The sequence below is a fragment of the Semicossyphus pulcher genome, unplaced genomic scaffold (assembly GCF_022749685.1).
Source record: "Semicossyphus pulcher isolate SPU_LCO1_2020_fin unplaced genomic scaffold, fSemPul1.0.p SCAF_18, whole genome shotgun sequence".
In the NCBI taxonomy this organism is placed as follows: domain Eukaryota; kingdom Metazoa; phylum Chordata; class Actinopteri; order Labriformes; family Labridae; genus Semicossyphus; species Semicossyphus pulcher.
Genome location: NW_027211691.1, coordinates 25,049,609 through 25,067,500, shown reverse-complemented (window position 1 = coordinate 25,067,500; position 17,892 = coordinate 25,049,609). Strand labels below are relative to the sequence as shown.

The 17,892-nt window shown below is 43.8% G+C and overlaps 1 protein-coding gene across 4 annotated transcripts in view; it reads right to left on the bottom strand.

The window, feature by feature from the left end:
* Positions 1–17,892, bottom strand: part of LOC138595572 (nebulin-like) — a 68,727-nt gene that overhangs the window by 12,448 nt on the left and 38,387 nt on the right. For all 4 annotated transcript variants that reach the window (XM_069666869.1, XM_069666867.1, XM_069666870.1 and 1 more), the window contains 17 exons: positions 17,503–17,613; positions 17,079–17,189; positions 16,693–16,803; positions 16,276–16,383; positions 14,514–14,624; positions 13,817–13,927; positions 13,550–13,660; positions 13,022–13,132; positions 12,674–12,784; positions 12,475–12,585; positions 10,736–10,843; positions 8,893–9,003; positions 8,188–8,298; positions 5,844–5,954; positions 3,895–3,996; positions 3,145–3,249; positions 2,901–3,014 (listed from right to left, as the gene is read on the bottom strand). In XM_069666869.1, the coding sequence (XP_069522970.1) occupies positions 2,901–3,014; positions 3,145–3,249; positions 3,895–3,996; positions 5,844–5,954; positions 8,188–8,298; positions 8,893–9,003; positions 10,736–10,843; positions 12,475–12,585; positions 12,674–12,784; positions 13,022–13,132; positions 13,550–13,660; positions 13,817–13,927; positions 14,514–14,624; positions 16,276–16,383; positions 16,693–16,803; positions 17,079–17,189; positions 17,503–17,613 (1,869 nt within the window). The remainder of the gene's footprint in view (positions 1–2,900; positions 3,015–3,144; positions 3,250–3,894; positions 3,997–5,843; positions 5,955–8,187; positions 8,299–8,892; positions 9,004–10,735; positions 10,844–12,474; positions 12,586–12,673; positions 12,785–13,021; positions 13,133–13,549; positions 13,661–13,816; positions 13,928–14,513; positions 14,625–16,275; positions 16,384–16,692; positions 16,804–17,078; positions 17,190–17,502; positions 17,614–17,892) is intronic.

Below are 17,892 nucleotides of genomic sequence, written 5' to 3'. Positions count from 1 at the left end.
GACAGGCTCAGATTGTTCTTCTAAGTGTGTGACAACATGACAGAAAGGATCCCTGCAGAGATAGACCTTTTTGTTACAGAGGAAGATGCTATTTAAAACAGTTGTAAAGCCACCAGACTACATTCACAAAACAGCAATTTTAAACTGTTGGTTTCTTTTGGTGCTGCCTTGATGGCTTTGATTTTTTGTGTCATTTTGTGTTACATGAATGTAGTTTTGGATGCAAACTAACCATTTAAAACACCGAAGTGACACAAAAACACAAACAAACTGACTGCTCGAGGCAGCAGCAGACCAGTAATTTGCATGTTCTGCAAGGTAAAATTATTGTCTTTGTGAATGGAGGCTGGTGGCTTTGAAGAGAGTAAAAAAAAAGCATCTTGCTCTGCGTCAGTGGCAAAAACAAGAACTTTTAGTGGACGTACTTTGATCAGACACATTCACCATCAAGGATTACGATGCTGCCATTACAGCCTGTTTCACTGCTGCGTTCACCGCTCAACTGGAGACATTTCTAAACATTTTGGTCATTTAAAACCTAAAATAAGGGAAAAAGGGCCCAAAGGTTTAAAAACACCAGATAACCCGTTCACAACAATCCTTCCTGGTTGGAGGTTTAAATATCATCATCCTCAGCTGATTAACAGTGTTTTGCTCTTCGGTATGTTGCTTTTTGAAGCCACACTTTTTACTTGACTGACAGCCTGACTCCCTCCTGCTCACTCCTACAGCTTTGATAAAATTAGGACTTTCTTGCTGCAGTGAATGACAGAGACGCTGGCGAACGTTAAGCCCATCCTCCAGGCTTCCAAACATCAACACTTCTGGGTGTGTGTTTCCTGCAGTCTGAGGACACAGCTCCATACATGTCTAACAGTGAACATTAAATATCAGCTCTTCATTCGATTTCCTCACACATCCTCGTCTGTCTCACTGATTCGGTGCCAAATTCTCTTCCAAATTGAGCCACTTTTGCCAGATTCCTCTGCTGTGAACCTGTTTTGTGTTTGCTGACATGTTGATGCGGACTGTCTCTTGCTCGGTGAGGGTTTTTTTTCTTTCTGAAAAGCAGCTCTGACTGAACGTTCCTGAACACCAGGCAGCATTCAACACCCTGTTATGTAACGTTGTGAAGTGGAGAGGCTCTTTTCTGTGGCTGTGTGGGCAGCACGCGGACTAAAACTGAACCACGGCTGCATCTGTGTGTGTGTGTGTGTGTGTGTGGTAGGGCTGTTGCTGGGTCAGCCTCATGTGTTTGTTCAGTTGTTATCTGTATGTGTGAGACTGCTTTTTGTGCCTATTTGTGTATGTATGTGTGTGCGTGCGTTTGTACGCAACCTTTGCAAGTTCTCCAACCCGCATCCTACAATCGCCCTGCATTTGCCTTACAAAAGTTGCCATGGTAACGCCCACACAACAGACTGAGTTTTATAGTGTGAGTCAAGTGAAAAAGACACACACACACACACACACACACACACACTAACAGACAAGCCTCTTGGAGTCGTTTTAGCTGAGAAGAAAAGAATCTGATTATTGTGATGAGTTCTGATGAATGATAACTAATAAAGTAAAAACCAACAGGCCACCGACCCGCAGGGCACACAGGCAGAATGTTTTTAAACAGACCTCTTTGAGTTTAATAAAACGATCATGGTTTGGCTTCAAACAGGTCAGCTTACTACGTTAGTTGAATTTTGATGTCATGCAGGACTCCTGAGTCCTTTGACCTACATATTTTGGGGTTTAATAGACCCTGAAGGTTTGGGAATTGCTCCAGTAGATTGCTTCAGCCAGCGTCTGCAAAACAGGCCGCAATGGCTGCAACAAAATACTTCAATCAACGTACGTCCACTGAGGGCTTGTTTGGGTCGAGGTAGGATCCGACAAAGACAGACCTTCTTGTTAAAGAGGAGGATGACTTTGTTTAACCAGACTCCATTGACAAAAACTGTGATTTTACATTTCAAAATAAGAAGGCGGTTGGTCTGCCAGTGTCTTAATTGATTTTTTTATGTTATTGAAGGGTTTTGGTGTTCATTTGAAATGATTAGTTCCGAATGTTTGCGTACCACACATTAACATCAACAAACTAACTGACTGAGGCAGCAGCAGGCAAGCAGCTAGGAAAAATGGGTCTGGTGGATTTGAAGAGAGTCACGTCTGTTTCTGGTCAATCTCGGACCCCATCGGCTACAGTCTGACGATGATCTAGCCTCTGGGCACGTAGCTGGTTAGCAGTAAACGATTTCCTTTTCCGCATGCTGCATTGTTTACAGAAAAAGAGCCAGTTTTTCTTGTGATTGACTTTAATTAACGGTTAACGGTTGTGGTTAAAAAATCCTCTCTGAATTATTAAAAATCATCTTTGAATTACCACACAGAACACAGGGAGTTGACGGTCGACCTCTCCCTGGTTCTCTTAGTTTGTTTCTCTTATTGTGTGACTTTGGCATTTCAAATTGTTAATTTTGACCCACAACAATTTTGTGACCAAAAATAACCCAATTAAACGTACAGATCAAAGCCCAAGTAGACCAGCAGCTTCGCGTTCTGTGAGCTTAAATCACTGTTTTTCTCAATGGAGTCTGGTGTGTTTGCAGAGAGCGATGTAACGTCTGTTTGTGGTTAAAACAATCATCTTCCTCTGTAACAAAAAGGTCTATCTCTGTAGGGATCCTTTCTGTCATGTTGTCACACACTTAGAAGAACAATCTGAGCCTGTCAGTGGAAACAACAAGAACTTTTAGGGGACCAATTTGTCCCCAAGGACTCAGTTGCAGCCATCACAGGCTCGTTTCACAGGCTGCTGGATGAAGCAATCTTCTGGAGAAATTTAAAGACGTTTCGTACCTTTAGTCCCTAAAATATGTAATCATAATGGACTGTGATTCCCTCACCTGACTGGCCAGTGCAGCAGCAGCTTGTGTGTGTTTGAAGGACAGACAGTCCAGTGGGTTGTAACAAGGACGCTGGCCCTTTAAATCTTTGTCGAAACTCTCCTTATACTTCACCTGCAGGAGAGAGATGAACAGGTTAACTACATCTCATACAGACCGACTCTAAGGGTTCCCTCACATCTGCCCAATGCATGCTGGGAAGACTGTGTGAATGTGTGTGTGTATTTGTGTGTGTGTGTGTTACCTGACTGGCCAGTTTTGAAACCTCCTTGGCGTGCTGGATGTCCGTTCTGTCCAAAAGAGAGCCGTCGCTGTAAACTGGCAGCTTGGTGTTATTCTTATAAGCTACCTGTGGAACACACACACGTGCACACACACACACACACACACACACACACACACACACACACACAGTATAAGATACACATGCATGTACATTTAATTACAGACAAACACTAACATTATAGAAAGATTGATGTACACACATGAACAGGTTCAAAGGTAGTACAAACACACAAACACAAGACATGCAAGCAAACACTCCAAACCCCCCCCCCCCACACACACACACACAGACACACACACACACACACACACACACACACACACACACACACACACACGCACTCACAAATAATTAAAACACAAAGTTGAATGATATCTTGAAAAATTTAAGAGGATTATGCTTTTACTTATGTAAGATGTTGAGAGAAAATCTAAGGAAACACACACACACACACACACACACACACACACACACACTCACACACACTCACACACACTCACACACACACACACACACACACACACACACCTTGCAGGACACTATTACATAATGGCAGTTCAGTGTTAACAGCAGAACATTTTCTATTATTTATCAGCGTTTCAACTCAGAGAACAGTTGGTTAATGGGACTGTTGTCATGGAAATTACTGTTGGAACATTCACACACACACACACACACACACACACACACACACACACACACACTCACATCGCTGGCCAGTTTAGCTGCGTTGCTGGCGTTGACGATGTCGGGTCTGTCTGCCACTGTGCTGTAGTGATGAAGCTCCTCTTTGCCTTTCCTGTAGCTGACCTGAGATGAACAACACATCAACAAACAGGAAGATCAAAATAGAAAACCATAAAGTTCAGTTGAATGTGAATAAAAACCTGTAGTCACACATCCGTGGTCGTTAGCCCAGACTTTTGGATGGCTAAGGGGCCATTGCTTCAGATTCTCAGGTCAAGTTTTTAACACCAGAAACAGCTAATACACAGAAGGCTTCAGAGCCACCAGACCCCTTTGACAAAAACCGTCATTTTACCTCACAGATCACAGGAGTTGTTGGTATGGTGCTGCCTCAATTTGTGTGGTTGTTTGTGTAATTGTGTGACTTGGATATAGGTGATGGTTATTTCGGATCAGTCAGAAAATTTGTGTAACATACTATAACTAAAAAAAAGAGCTGGTGTTAAACAAGCAAGTTTTATGTTCTTTGATGTTAAATCAGTGTTTTTCTGAATGGAGTCTGGTGTGTGTGCAGAGAGCGATGTAACGTCTGTGTGTGGTTAAAACAATCCTCTTCCTCTGTAACAAAAAGGTCTATCTCTGTAGGGATCCTTTCTGTCATGTTGTCACACACTTAGAATAACAATCTGAGCCTGTCAGTGGAAACAACAAGAACTTTTAGTGGACGACCTTTCATTGGGTGCATCCCAGGGATTAGGTTGCAGCCATTATAGTCTGTTTAACAGCTGCAAGCTGATACAATTAACTGGATTAATTCCAAAACTTTTTCCAAAACCTATTTATCATTTAGACTCAAAGATAAGTAAAAATAGGGCAAGAACAACTCCCTTTAACAGTCCAGTAATGAAGCCAGGTGCCCGCTCATGCAGAGCTTTAGAAGTTTGCAGTAACACTTTTAAGGGATAGTTTCTGGACACCAAGCTGTATGAAATACTTGCTAGTAGGGTGGTGGATGCAAAGCTATTAGCTCACTCACCGAGTCCAGTGGTCAGAGTTGGCAGAACCTGAATATACTGATGCTGAACTTGGTCACATGGACATAGAACGGGCAGAGAGAGAGAGAAGCTGTGCAAGCAGAAGATGGGCCTGCCGCAGCTGGAAGGAGAGATAGACTGCACCTAAACTGGTGGTGCACTTGTGGGAAGTGCCAGTCGATGCCCACTGAGTTGGAGAGCTGCTGCTGTCAGGAATGGGAGCTGGTCATGTCGCAGCTGCAAGATCTCTCAATCTCAGAGGAAGCCAGCGCATCTGCTTCTACCTGTATCACATATTTTTCTGTGTGACAACAAACGTCATCTCAGTCTCAGTTACCAGTTCCAGCGTGTTCTCTTACCAACAGCTGATGGATCATGTCACCAAAGAAACCGGCCTGCCGCAGGTGCAGTGATACTGGATTGTTCAAGAGACAAAATAGTGCCAAAAAACGGTGCAGTCTATGAAATCGTAGGACGATGATTTTGTGTTGTAAATGGATCACCATCGCCTGCTCGTTGTTTTTGTAGGGTAAAACTTTTTGGTTTCATCACCCTGCCATCTCGCCGGAACGACGTCTTCTACGTTTGGAACCGGACAGAACTCCGACCACGGGACAGGTGAGTGAGCTAATAGCTTGGAATCCACGACACTACTAGCAGGTATTTCATACAACTGTGTATGAGGCTGATGAAAACAGTATGTAAATTATCAGGTGTGACAGTTAAAGTTTCTTTTCAGAGTCTGTCCACACAGGGCTGAACTAGTCCAGTTTCGTGGCACACAAAGCTAAATGTAACCAAAGGGTTAATATTTGTTCTCCACACAGATGAGCCGGTGTTGTTGCCCACACAATCACAGTGTTACATAACCACTTGTTTCTGTGTGTTATTATGCTGAGAGGTGCAGCACAAACATGTATGAGTGCGTGTAGTTACATCGCTCTGGTTCCTGTTGACCTCCATGGCGTGCTCCACCTCCGGCAGTGTTTTCATGTTGGTGTAGCTGGACTTCCCCTTCTCACGGTTATACTGCTCCTTATAGAACTTCTGCACAGACACGGAGAGCGAGATAAGGTAAGAAAGGAGCCACAAAGGAAAAGGAGGAGAAAAAAGACGAGCATGATGGAAAGAGAGAGAAAATATTTGATGACTAATGCAGCCTGGTGGCGAATAACGAGTGAAACGCACCTGTTCATTCGCCTTAAAATAAGACATGCAGCCTCCGAGTGTGAAAACAAGAAATGAAGCATGACGCAGAGATGAATATTAAGGCCAACAGGCCTGCAGAACAAACCTGCCACCATCTGTGTTCAGCTTTAGTTTAAATGCTCATGTTTCAAAACCAACAGGTTTGTACCACGTGCAAAAAAACGGTGATGAGGTTTTGTTTGGAACCTCTTCTGTGAGTTTAAGACGAGGAGACTGGAGGTACGAAAAGAGGAGTTTTGGTGTTTTTTAAACTGAGGCATATTTGGGGGTCTTAATGACTAATGTGCAGAGAGTTTGGAGTTGATCCCTCAGATGTGAAATGGTATAATGGCTCTAATACCCAGTTGTCTGAGGATTATGCTGCAGCCGTTGCAGCCTGTTTTGCAGCTGCTGGCTCAAGCTATCTACAGGAGCAATTTAAAATGTGCTCATTAGTCATTTAGACCCCAATTTATTGAAAATGGGATCAGGTTTCAAAATACTTTAATCATCCTTTAATGTCAAATAATGGTCAGCGACTGTGCTTCCAATAAAAAACAAGATTTCCTGCACTTGAGCCTGCAGGTCTGACAGTCTCATTGAGTCTCTGTTTTGCAGACAGCGGTGCAGACTAGTCGCGCTCCTGTCTAAGTAGTCTACGTTATACGCTCCAGTTAGCGCTACATTGCTCGGTCAACGCACATGAAACCAGAAAGCATCGGGCCTGTGCCCCAGTTTACCCCGGGCTTTGATTTTCTGCCCTCTGGGCCAACTGACACTGAAACACAGGGCTCTATCTCTGCAGGGATCCTTTCTGTAATGTTGTCTAACAACAACAATCTGAGCCTGTCAGGAAACAACAAGAACTCTGTTTGGGTGTATTTGCACCAAAGGATTACGTTGCAGCCATCACAGCCAGTTTCACAGCTGCTGGATGAAACTTTCATACCTGTCAGTCCTTTAGACCCAAACTATGTAAAAGAAGGGCCCAGGTTTAAAAACACTGGAATATCCCTTTAAGTTGATTTACATCTGAGGTGTCTTCAGAGATGTCAGTTTTTAGAGGTCATCCTGTGTCTGACCCAGTTTGAGCTTCAGTGTGTGTGTGTGTGTGTGTGTGTGTGTAGGCAGTAGGTCAGTGTTTATGTCCTCAGGCAGTAGAGCACCACACAGCTGCTCTCCGTGTTCACGCCGAAGCAGACATAATGATACCACACACGCACACACGCACACGCACATGCACACGCACACGCTCCTCCTCTTTCTGTGTGTGTTTTAAACTGAGACCATCTCAGGATGTTGCTGGTTAGAGGTCATTCTGATCATTTTAAACCAGGGCTCTGTTTTTACATATTTTGGGGTCAATAGGACAAAAAGGTACAAGAAGTTTTGGAGTTGCTCCAATTTATTGCTGCATGCAGCAGCAGTGATGTGATGGCTGCAACATAATCCTTGATGGGTCAAAGGTCGTCCACTAAATGTTCTTGTTGTTTCCACTGACAGGCTCAGATTGTTATTCTAAGTGTGTGACAACATGACAGAAAGGATCCCTACAGAGATAGACCTTTTTGTTACAGAGGAAGATGATTGTTTTAACCACACACAGACGTTACATCGCTCTCTGCACACACACCAGACTCCATTGAGAAAAACACTGATTTAAGCTCACAGAACACAGGAGTTGCTGCTCTGCTGCTGCTTCATTCAGTTCGTTTTTTGTGTTATTGTGTGTTACACAAACATTGTGTTTGATCAGAACGAACAGTTTGAAACACAGAAGCCACACAATAACACAAACAACAGAATGAAACAAGGCAGCAGTAGACCACCAACTCCCATGTTCTGTAAAGTAAAATGACTGTTTTAGTCAATGGAGTCTGGTGTCTTTGAAGAGAGCGATGCACCAGCTGTTTTTGGTTAAAAAAATCCTCTTCCTCTGTAACTAAAAGGTCTGTCTCTGTAGGGATCCTTTATATATAATCAGACACTCAAAAGGATCCCCACAGAGACAGACCTTTTAGTTTATCATTGAAGATCGTTTTCCTTTCACTGAAAGGAAAAGTTAAAGCCATTAAATCTCAGTCAGACTCACGTCGCTCTGCGTCTTGGTCAGCTCTTTAGCGAACACCGTCTCGATGGTTTGGGGCATCTGGGCGTACAGACTGCAGCCGGCTTCCTTCTTACCCTCCTCCCTGTACGCTTTCTGCAACGCAAAATAAAACATCACTCTTACTGGGAAAATATTAAAAAGACAAACCAAAGCATGACTCAGATCCCCTCCTTTTAGAAAGCAGCACAACCACACTTTGGCTTTTAATCAGTGAAGACATTTATGCATCTAAAACTTCCTAACTCTCCATTTGTTGCTTTAGTTTTTAAGGCATAATCACAGGACTCTTTTTTACCTTTTGTTTATATTTCCATTGACTTTTATTTATCTTGTAACTGAAATCAGCTGACGCCTCATTAGGTAGTAGAAGTCAGATCATTTAAGAGCACTGTATTTCAAAATAGTGCAGACTTTAATTATATTTTTTACTGTTAGCCATTTTCTGTCCTCATCTGTTGATTAAACTCCTGTAAAAAAAAGATGCGTCTGGGGGCTCTCAGGCTGAGAGGTTTAAAGCTGGGTGATGGATGCTGTCGACTCAACACGGCTAAAACAGGCTTTCAGGAGGGCACAACCTCTTTCCACATCGTGGTCACTTGTTCAGCAGAAGAACATTTATGTGGCTAAAGACGAGAACTTTATTACCCGCGCAAACAGAAAGTCATTCAGTGTCTGCAGACTTTGTACCTCACTGTGCAGCTGAGTTTGCTCCTTGGCATGCTGAGTGTCTTTGGTCTGAGGCAGCAGAGAGTACAGGCTGTTTACCAGCTCCTTCTTACCCGCCTCCTTGTATTTACTCTGGAAACAGGAAACAACAACAACCAGGTCAACAACAAAGGGAAGTCCCTCCACATAGTCCTCACATCACCACAGTCTCAGCTCAGCATGCTGCCACTTGTCAGCACTGTGAGCAGGTTTTTCTTTTGGTTTTAAAATAATAGGAAGCTGAAGTTTGTTCTGTAATCTAAAGCTTATTTTCTCTTGGTGGTTTTTTTTTAAAAATTCTTACATTTATGTCCGTTTGTGTCAACTTTATAACGGCGTATTAGGAACGGAGCCGTCGGAGAAGAGAAATATTCAGAGAAAAAACATGAAAATTCGGAGATTAAAGTCGTGAAATTGCCCAAAAAAAATGTTTGTGAGAAAATAACTCAGATTTCTGAGAGTCGTCAGCCACGACCTCCAGGTGGTTGTTTGTTGTCTAAGCCTCCATCCAACAACAAAACAACTGAAACCACTGATTAAAGTCGAGGTGAAATGAAAAACGTCATTTTAGATCACATCCCCGGTAATATTGGGCATCTATTTGACAATATAGGCCAAAAAAAATTACAGAAAATCAATTTCTTCTTATTCTTCTATCAAAATTCGATCATTTTTTCTTCCGGTAAAACTAAATGTCACGCGTGCTTACGTAAGTTAGCACCAAACAATTTCAACCAATCAATCTGCAACATTTAGCCGCAGAGCACCAAGAACGCTCGGTCAGTTAGCTAGCTACTGCGCTGTGGAGAACGTCTGTCTACGCCCACTTCTCAACGATCAAATCAAATCCCTCTAACGATATGTCCCGCCTGCACTTCCTGTTTCACTCGGAAATACGTCACGATACGGAAGCTAGATACTCTCGAAACGCCGCTTCAGCTCGACTTTAAAGTAGTTTTGTATGTTTTGTCTGTAATGCAGGTTTGTTTCCTGTCAGTCTCCGTCATGAGGTCGTAGGGTAACTGTCATGTGTGATGTAACCCCTGGGGCAAACGAGGAGCAGAGAAACGTGTGTTTCTGCAGCAGAGGGTCGCTCAGTCTTTCTCCTCGATGAAGTCTGCTTCTTGTGTGCAGAGAGGCTGAATCTGCTCCGAGCTCCGTGCCATGCACGCCTGTGTGAGCAGCAGAGCCAACAGGGCAGAGAGGAGACACAGGTGAATCAGAGGGAGGGGGCCGTGAACTCCAGCCTACTGTTTGGGGGGTCGCAGCTCAAACAGGTTCCTATAAACACGATTTTACTAGTTTTTGTTTCTCACAAGTTTATTACGAAATTTGAGTTATTTTGTCACAAATTTGCCTTTTTTCTTGCATATTTACGTCTTTAATCTCTCTCTTCTCTTCTACTCCGGCTCCATTTCTTCTTCTTTTTTTACAAGGTCCCTAACACACCGTCGTACTCAGTGTACTTTCTTCAGCAGGTATAGACAGGACGTGTTGAGGCAGAAAATTAAACAGGTTATAAACTTGTTTGAGGATGACATTAAACTATTTCTTAGACATGCAGACATAGAAGCAGATAAACTACGTCGAGATTTAAATATAACAACATTTCATTACCACTGAGGCCGTATTTTTTCTTAAAGACACATACTGAGAATAAGGTCCATGAGGATATACACATAATTCATAGTGCTGAATCTCTTGCTCAATAATTAATCGGTAATGTTGGGAAATAAAAAATGGAGCAAACCCAAAACACAACTCTGCTCTTTCAAGCAATCACACACTAAAATATTCACACGAACACAGAGTGAGAGTTTCCCACCTCGCTGTGCGTCTCGGCCATCTCCTTAACAAACTGAGTCTCCAGAGTCTCAGGCAGCAGAGAGTACAGAGTGTTGGGCAGGTCCTCTTTGTCCTTCTTGTACTTTGTCTAAGAGGGAAAAACAGCACACAGGAGACGAATATCGAACGTTTGTAAGCAGTAAACGTAGCCGGTGTGACATCAGCCAAAGTGTTTGTGGACAAATGTTCTGCAGGCTTAAGTTATTTCTGCCGTTCCTCTTCGTTCACCAAACACAAACTGATCATCATTTAGTGCTAGTTTAGTTGTGTTTGATTTGTATTTCGTTGTGTTCAGAGATCATTTCCTGTTTTACTTTCTCACTTTAGCTGTGCATCAATCCACGGGCTGCAGCCTTGGAAGGAGGCAGTCCACGGAGGACGCTCCATTCATCCATTCACAGCCTGCATAGACGTTAAAGCTGAACTGATATGAGACAGTCTGATCTACACTTGCGTCATCAAACGTCGCTCCTGTCGCTTAGCAACAGGTAGCTAGTGGGCGAACTAGCTAGCATAACTAATGTCGAGAAAGTTAACCAATTATTTTAAAGATAATTTGTTTCAAGGGCCCTTTCGTTTTCTTAAACATGTGTAAGGCGATCTGTTCTAGCTTGACATTTTAAAGTGTATTCCTCGGCCGCGTGAAAGTCCACCACTTCGTTTGATTTGGCGCACAATGCATCTTAAGGTAAGGTGGGAAACGAAGGACGCATTTGTCGGCCGCATCAGCAGAAGCCTTCGGATTGAGACAGCCGTCGACGCGCTTCTGTGACCCAATCGGCCTTCAAATACGGCCTTCGAAGGCGCTGGATTGGGACACAGCTTTTGTGATGATTCACTTCCTGCCTTTGTGTGTTTCCTGCTTGTTTATGTGCCCCGCCCTTAATGTATTCACCTGCCTCTGGACTTTCTCACCTGTGTCTTGATTAGCCTCACCTCCCCCCACATTATGTCTTTGTGTTCCCCTGTTTTAGTGACAGTTCGTCGTTTGTCTTTCGTCTAAACCTTGCTCCCTGTGGGATTTCATGTGATTCATTTTGGGGGATTTTTCTTATTGCGCTGCCACCAGTGGACTCTGTAAGTTTTGCTCTGCCTTTTGTTTGCCTTCTGTTAGTGTTTAAATATATCATAAGTCTGCATCAGGATCCTCTAACTTTTTGTTTAAACCATAAACTTGACATTATCAGCCAACACCAGCGCTAGCTTGGTTAGCAAGGTGCAGCCATAATTAAGGGTAACTGTGTTTAACTGTGATATTACGTGGCATGCTAATTTTGTATGACAAAAAACACTTTGAACAGAATGAACAAAGAAACAAACTCTTAAAGTGTCTTTTAGAAACACTGAACTCTGAACAAGACATTTTTCAGGTCCCTGTGGTAGTGACTTGTCAATCACAGGTAGTCCCGCCCTAAACCCTCCCCTGCTTCCTGGTCTGTGTGACTCTCAATGGGAGCATCAGTGACTAAATGAACATCCAGCTGTGTTGAAGAAGAAGCTAGAGACTGAGACCATAAAGTCATTAGGAACATGTTTACTGAGGGAGAAGGCGGCGCATTTTGTCATAGACTTCTATTCAATCAGACTTCTTTCGCCCTCTGCTGGACATTAGAGAGAACGCAGGTTTTAGGCACTGCAGACGTTTTTAAACAAAGAGGCTTCGTCCACGTCTTCTGTGCAGTCTGTTTAAAGACACGTGGAGCATGTGCAGAAACGTACCTCACTCTGGAGCTCAGAGATCTGCTTGACAAACTCCATCTCTCTGGTCTCCGGCATTTGGTGGAAAACACTGCTGCTGATCTCCTGTCTGCCTTTCTGCTTGTATTTATTCTGCAACATACAGATGCATGTTAAAAAAAAACTGTGCATGTGTGTTTTCTCTAGGTTACTCCACAAAGCCTGGTGAACGTCCGCCCACCTCACTCTGAAGCTCCATGGCAGCCTTAGCAATCTTCATCTCTTCAGTCTCGGGCAGCACAGAGTACAGGTTGGTGCTCAGCTCCTTCTTACCGCCTTCCTTGTACTTCACCTGCAGAGGACAGGAAATAGAGTTACTTTCTACGTCTTCTAACAGTCCACTGATCGTACAGCTGGAGCTCATTTGCAGAGATGAGTGGAAAGAAAAGTCCGGACTGCTTTGGAAACTCATGCGTGCTGGTTTATAAAAAGTACCTGAGCAAACAGCAAACTTTAAAAACACAAGGACTCAGAGAGAAGCTGGACCACACTGTGCTGCGATGTGAGCCCTGTAACTGTGTTCTTGTACCTGACTCTGCAGCTCATTAGCCTCTTTAGCATGTAGCGTCTCCAGCGTCTCAGGTAACTGGTGGTACAGACAGCTGCTCGCGTCCTTCCTGCTCGCCTCCTTGTACTTCGCCTGAAGGAAACATCACCTGTTAGCCACAGTTTCCACCCTACACTTCCTGTTGTTATGGCTCAGCACAAAACCATATAGGTTTTATATTTCTGCCTTGGATTTCCTTATTCACTTTTCTGGAAGGAATGGCTTATATGCAGCATAAAGAATGGATTACGTTGCAGCCATTACAGTCTGTTTCTTGGCTGCTGGCTGAAGCAATCTACCGGAGCAATTCCCAGACTTTTTGTACCTTCAGTCATTCATACCAAAAATAAATGCTAGAGGCTCACGTTTAAAGTGACAATACCTCACCTCACTGACCTTTAATTGTGCTAACTTGACTGTTGTCAGTCTCAGGACTCTTGCTTCTCTATGAAGCCACAAAGAAACATAGAAATAGAAAAAAACAAGTGAAACTATTTGCGGTTTCCTCACCTCGCTCTGCAGCTCAGACACAGCTTTAGCTAACTGAGTCTCCGCGGTTTCTGCGAGCTGAGAGTAGAAGCTCTGAGAGAGGCTCCGGATCCCGTCCTCCTTGTATTTACTCTGGAGCGAGAGAGGCAGAGGACACTGACACACTGGCACCACGACGGACAGCAGCAAAGTCATTTAGTCAGCAGGAATAAAACAGAGTGAGGGGAAAGACGGAGTGACTTCCTGTTAACATCCTCGTGTGTATCTGTTGTTGTACGTTTGTTTTACCTCGCTCTGCAGGTCGGACATCTTGGCGGCGAGCTGCGTCTCCGCCGTCTGCGGCAGCTGAGCGTACAGACTGGACGACATCGACTTCTTCCCGCTCTGCTTGTACTTGTTCTGAAGGAAACGGCAGCAGGTGGAAAGAAAACAAGAGACTGATTCACCTTAAATTCACTGTGAGTTTCTGTGAAGTTTGTGAAGATAGCGACAGATCTGATCCATCTTAGCTCTGCTTTTTAAGGAGAAATAAGAATTAGAAAACAAAGACATTCAGAATAACAGCCTGAGGACGCACTTTGATCGGGAGACGAGAGAATGAAACATTCATGGCAGATTTAAACTCTGATCTTTCTTCTTTTTCTCTGCTGAATATCCGACTTACATTACATAAACACTTCTGTTCCTCAGTGAGATAATACGGACGAACTTTTGCTGTTGCTGCCCGGCTACAAACAGCATCCTAAATATCCACTGAATTTAGCAAAGAGTCTTCAAAGTGCAAAAACATTATTCATTCATAGATTCTTTGAAGAGAGACGCAGCAGTTTGAGCTTCTCTCTGCCGCAAAGATGCAGCGAGTGAAGAGAAAGCTGACCCATGTCTTCACTCTGTTTTCACATGAAATAACAGGACTGTTCACTTCAGCCGCTGCAGGACAAGCTGAGCGTGCGAGTAAGAGAACGTGAATAATAGACGTGTGTACCTGGCTCTGCAGCTCAGTAACCTCTCTAACACGCTGCGTCTCCAGAGTCTCAGGCAGCTGGTGGTAAAGAGAGCTGCTGGCGTCTTTCTTTCCTGCTTCCTTGTACTTCACCTGCAGGAAAACACAGGTGGGATTTCACAATCCTGAACATTTGACAGCTTCTGCTTCATTAGAAATGCCTCATTCAGAGAGATGACATGTCTGTTGCCATGTTTCTAATGCATGTTCTCCTTTAGTGTTGTGGATGGCTTTTATTCAGGGCTGTTTAACGAGAGAACTGGAGCTGTGATGACTCAAACATCAGAATCACAATACAGCTTAAAGCGACAGCAACATCATCCCATAAGAATGTGGTTAAAATAACTCATTCTGATCATTGCATTTTACAAACAGCATTAAACTGAAATGATGTTGATGTGTGATCTGTGACTCAGCGCCCGCCCCTTTGTAATTAGTTAAATTTGTCTGGTCTGAATCAAACAACCAATCAGGGTCAGCTTTCCATGTAACTGGCCAATCACAGCGACTCTGTACAAACTAGCGTCATCCGGCTTCTACGTGACTCGTGTCAGCAGCGTGCACTCAGAGGTTGTGTCTGTCAGGAGCTACGGCAACGTGCGGTAAATTTCCTGCACCTCCTTTGCCGACATATGCTGCTAAGGAAGCAAAGAGAAGGAAGAGCGTGGAGGAGAAAAAAGCTACAAAGAGAGCACTGAATAAAAAGAGGGATCAGACGAGTGGGAGTGTGAGGGGCTGAAGAGCGAAGGGATGCAGAGGTTGTCGTGTTCCTTCCTGACAGGTAACAGTAGCTCTTACGTAACCGCTAACGGTAGTAACGCTAGTAGTATTTTGCTAGAAATAAAGTGCACCTTTTGCTGCCCCCCTCTCTCTCCTTGCCTTGGTGCTGCAGAGAGACAACGGCTGCGCGGCACACACCAGTTGCAAAGTGTGTGTGCATGTTTGGTGCGTCATTTGGTGGGAGGAGCTTAGCCACAAGTACGCCAGTCAGTGCATCCAATCTGATGATAATAAATATAATAGCTGCCAAGAACAACTACTGTTTTAAAGCAGCATTAAGAAGAAGCGACCAACATAGTGATGCTAGCAGAGAGTGTAACGCTAGTCTGAGCTAGCAAAATATAAGCAATCTGTTTTCCCCTCACAAGTTAAGATCATTTAAACGTTATGTAAACATAAAAAAGCAGTTTACTGTAAGAAAATCTGTGTTTCTCTGATGCACCTCGACTGACAAAGGACGCTAGGAAGGGAGGCTCAGCTCATTCCTTCAGCACACTTGTATCAGAGGGGTATGTGGCGTTTACAAATACTCAGGTCTAGGTAACTGAGAAAGCACAGACTAACATTGTCGCTGTTTTGTCAGCCCATGTCTGATTAGCATAAAAAAACAACAGCAAAGAGCTGAAGAAGGATGAGAACAGATCCACCAAACAGAGAGTAGAAAAGTTGATGCACCTCTTCTTTTGAGAAGAGCCGTAATAAAGAAAGGCAGCAGAAGAGGAGGAGGAAGAGAGAGAGAGAGGGAACCCGGCTGCTCTGGATGTGTTTCTGATAAGAGGACAGGAATAGACGACAGAGTTTATCTGCGATGTGTTTGCACGCTGGAGTGTCTGAGATGGAAAACACACTCCTCAATGTGTCTCTCAGGACGTGGAGAAAGTTTCCTGGTGTTTTAGTTTTTGTACTTGTGAATTCACAACATTTGGTTCGTCATAACTCGCTCAATCAAAGTGATGTTTCTCACCTCGCTGTGCGTCTCGGCCATCTCCTTCACAAACTGAGTCTCCAGAGTCTCAGGCAGCAGAGAGTACAGAGTGTTGGGCAGGTCCTCTTTGTCCTTCTTGTACTTTGTCTTCAAAGAAAAAAGAAAAGGATGTTGTAAAGATGATTATGTTTTCGACTTGTCCTTTTTAAAATGTGAAATTCAGTCTGGATTAATACGAGCTGACCAAGTTGTGCCTGCAGTGTTTCCCTGTGTTTAAATGTAGGCCTATTCCAACATTACAATATTATTAATGTGCTTTGTGCTTCATTCTTCATCATATTTAAATTTATATTTGACCTAATTTCTGGCTGCAGTAATTATAAAAACAAACACTGTAAGACCCTGATGGGACTATCCACCTGCAGACAGTCTGAGCGAGGCGTTCAGGGTCCTCACCTCACTCTGTATCTCTGATATGTGCTTTGCAAAGTGGGTCTCTGCCGTCTCAGGAAGGAGCGAGTACAAGTTCTTACTGATGTCCTTCTTCCCGTCTTCTTTATACTTCACCTAACAAAGAGCACGCAGAGGTCACTGTACCACACGTACCTCACACACACGCAGAGGTCACTGTACCACACGTACCTCACACACACGCAGAGGTCACTGTACCACACGTACCTCACACACACACAGAGGTCACTTTACCACACGTACCTCACACACACACAGAGGTCACTGTACCACACGTACCTCACACACACGCAGAGGTCACTGTACCACACGTACCTCACACACACGCAGAGGTCACTTTACCTCACGTACCTCACATACCAGAGACGTACCTCACTGTAAATGTCTCTCAGCTCTCTGGCCAGCTGTGTCTCGGTGGTTTCAGGAAGCTGGCTGTACAGCGAACCGCTCGCCTCCTTACTGCTGTCCTGCTTATATTTCACCTTCACAAAGGAGGTAGAACAGAAGGGAAACCAGCACAAGTAAGCTTTTAGGAGATAATTCTAGAAGAAAATAATAAAACACCTGTACAAATATCTAAAGTTTGAGGAATATTTCAGTTACTTCTAAAAAGAAAAGATGAGGAAACATGGCTTTAAAGTGTGAAGGAGGTTGAGTTTGTGCAGCTCACTGGACCCAGCAGCACTGTCCCATCCCAGTGATAGAAGCACCATATAGCAACAGTTATAACCCAGGACTATCTTCCAGCGGTGTGATTACAGGCCTGGACCTGAACACATCATACTGTATGAGTACCTGACTCTGCAGCTGTGAAACCTCTTTAGCGTGCCGAGTGTCCAGAGTCTCCGGCAGCTTCGAGTACAGGCAGCTGGACGCCTCTTTCTTTCCTGCCTCTTTATATTTGGTCTGGAAAAAAGACAAGACACCACTTTGTGAAGAGGGAACATTTTCTGTGTTACGTCAACACTCAAAATCTACACGAGTCAACAAACTGTTGGGAGGACCAGAGCTAAACCTCATCATAACTTTCCTGCTAATCTCTATTCACAGATTCTACATAATGTTGTATGTCATGTTGTAACTATCATATTTTCTCGCATACAGACGCCACAAGAAAATACTAATGTTCCAGTAAAAGCAACTTGCTGCCTTATATACCCTCCCTGCTGCAGGTGATTAGGTGGA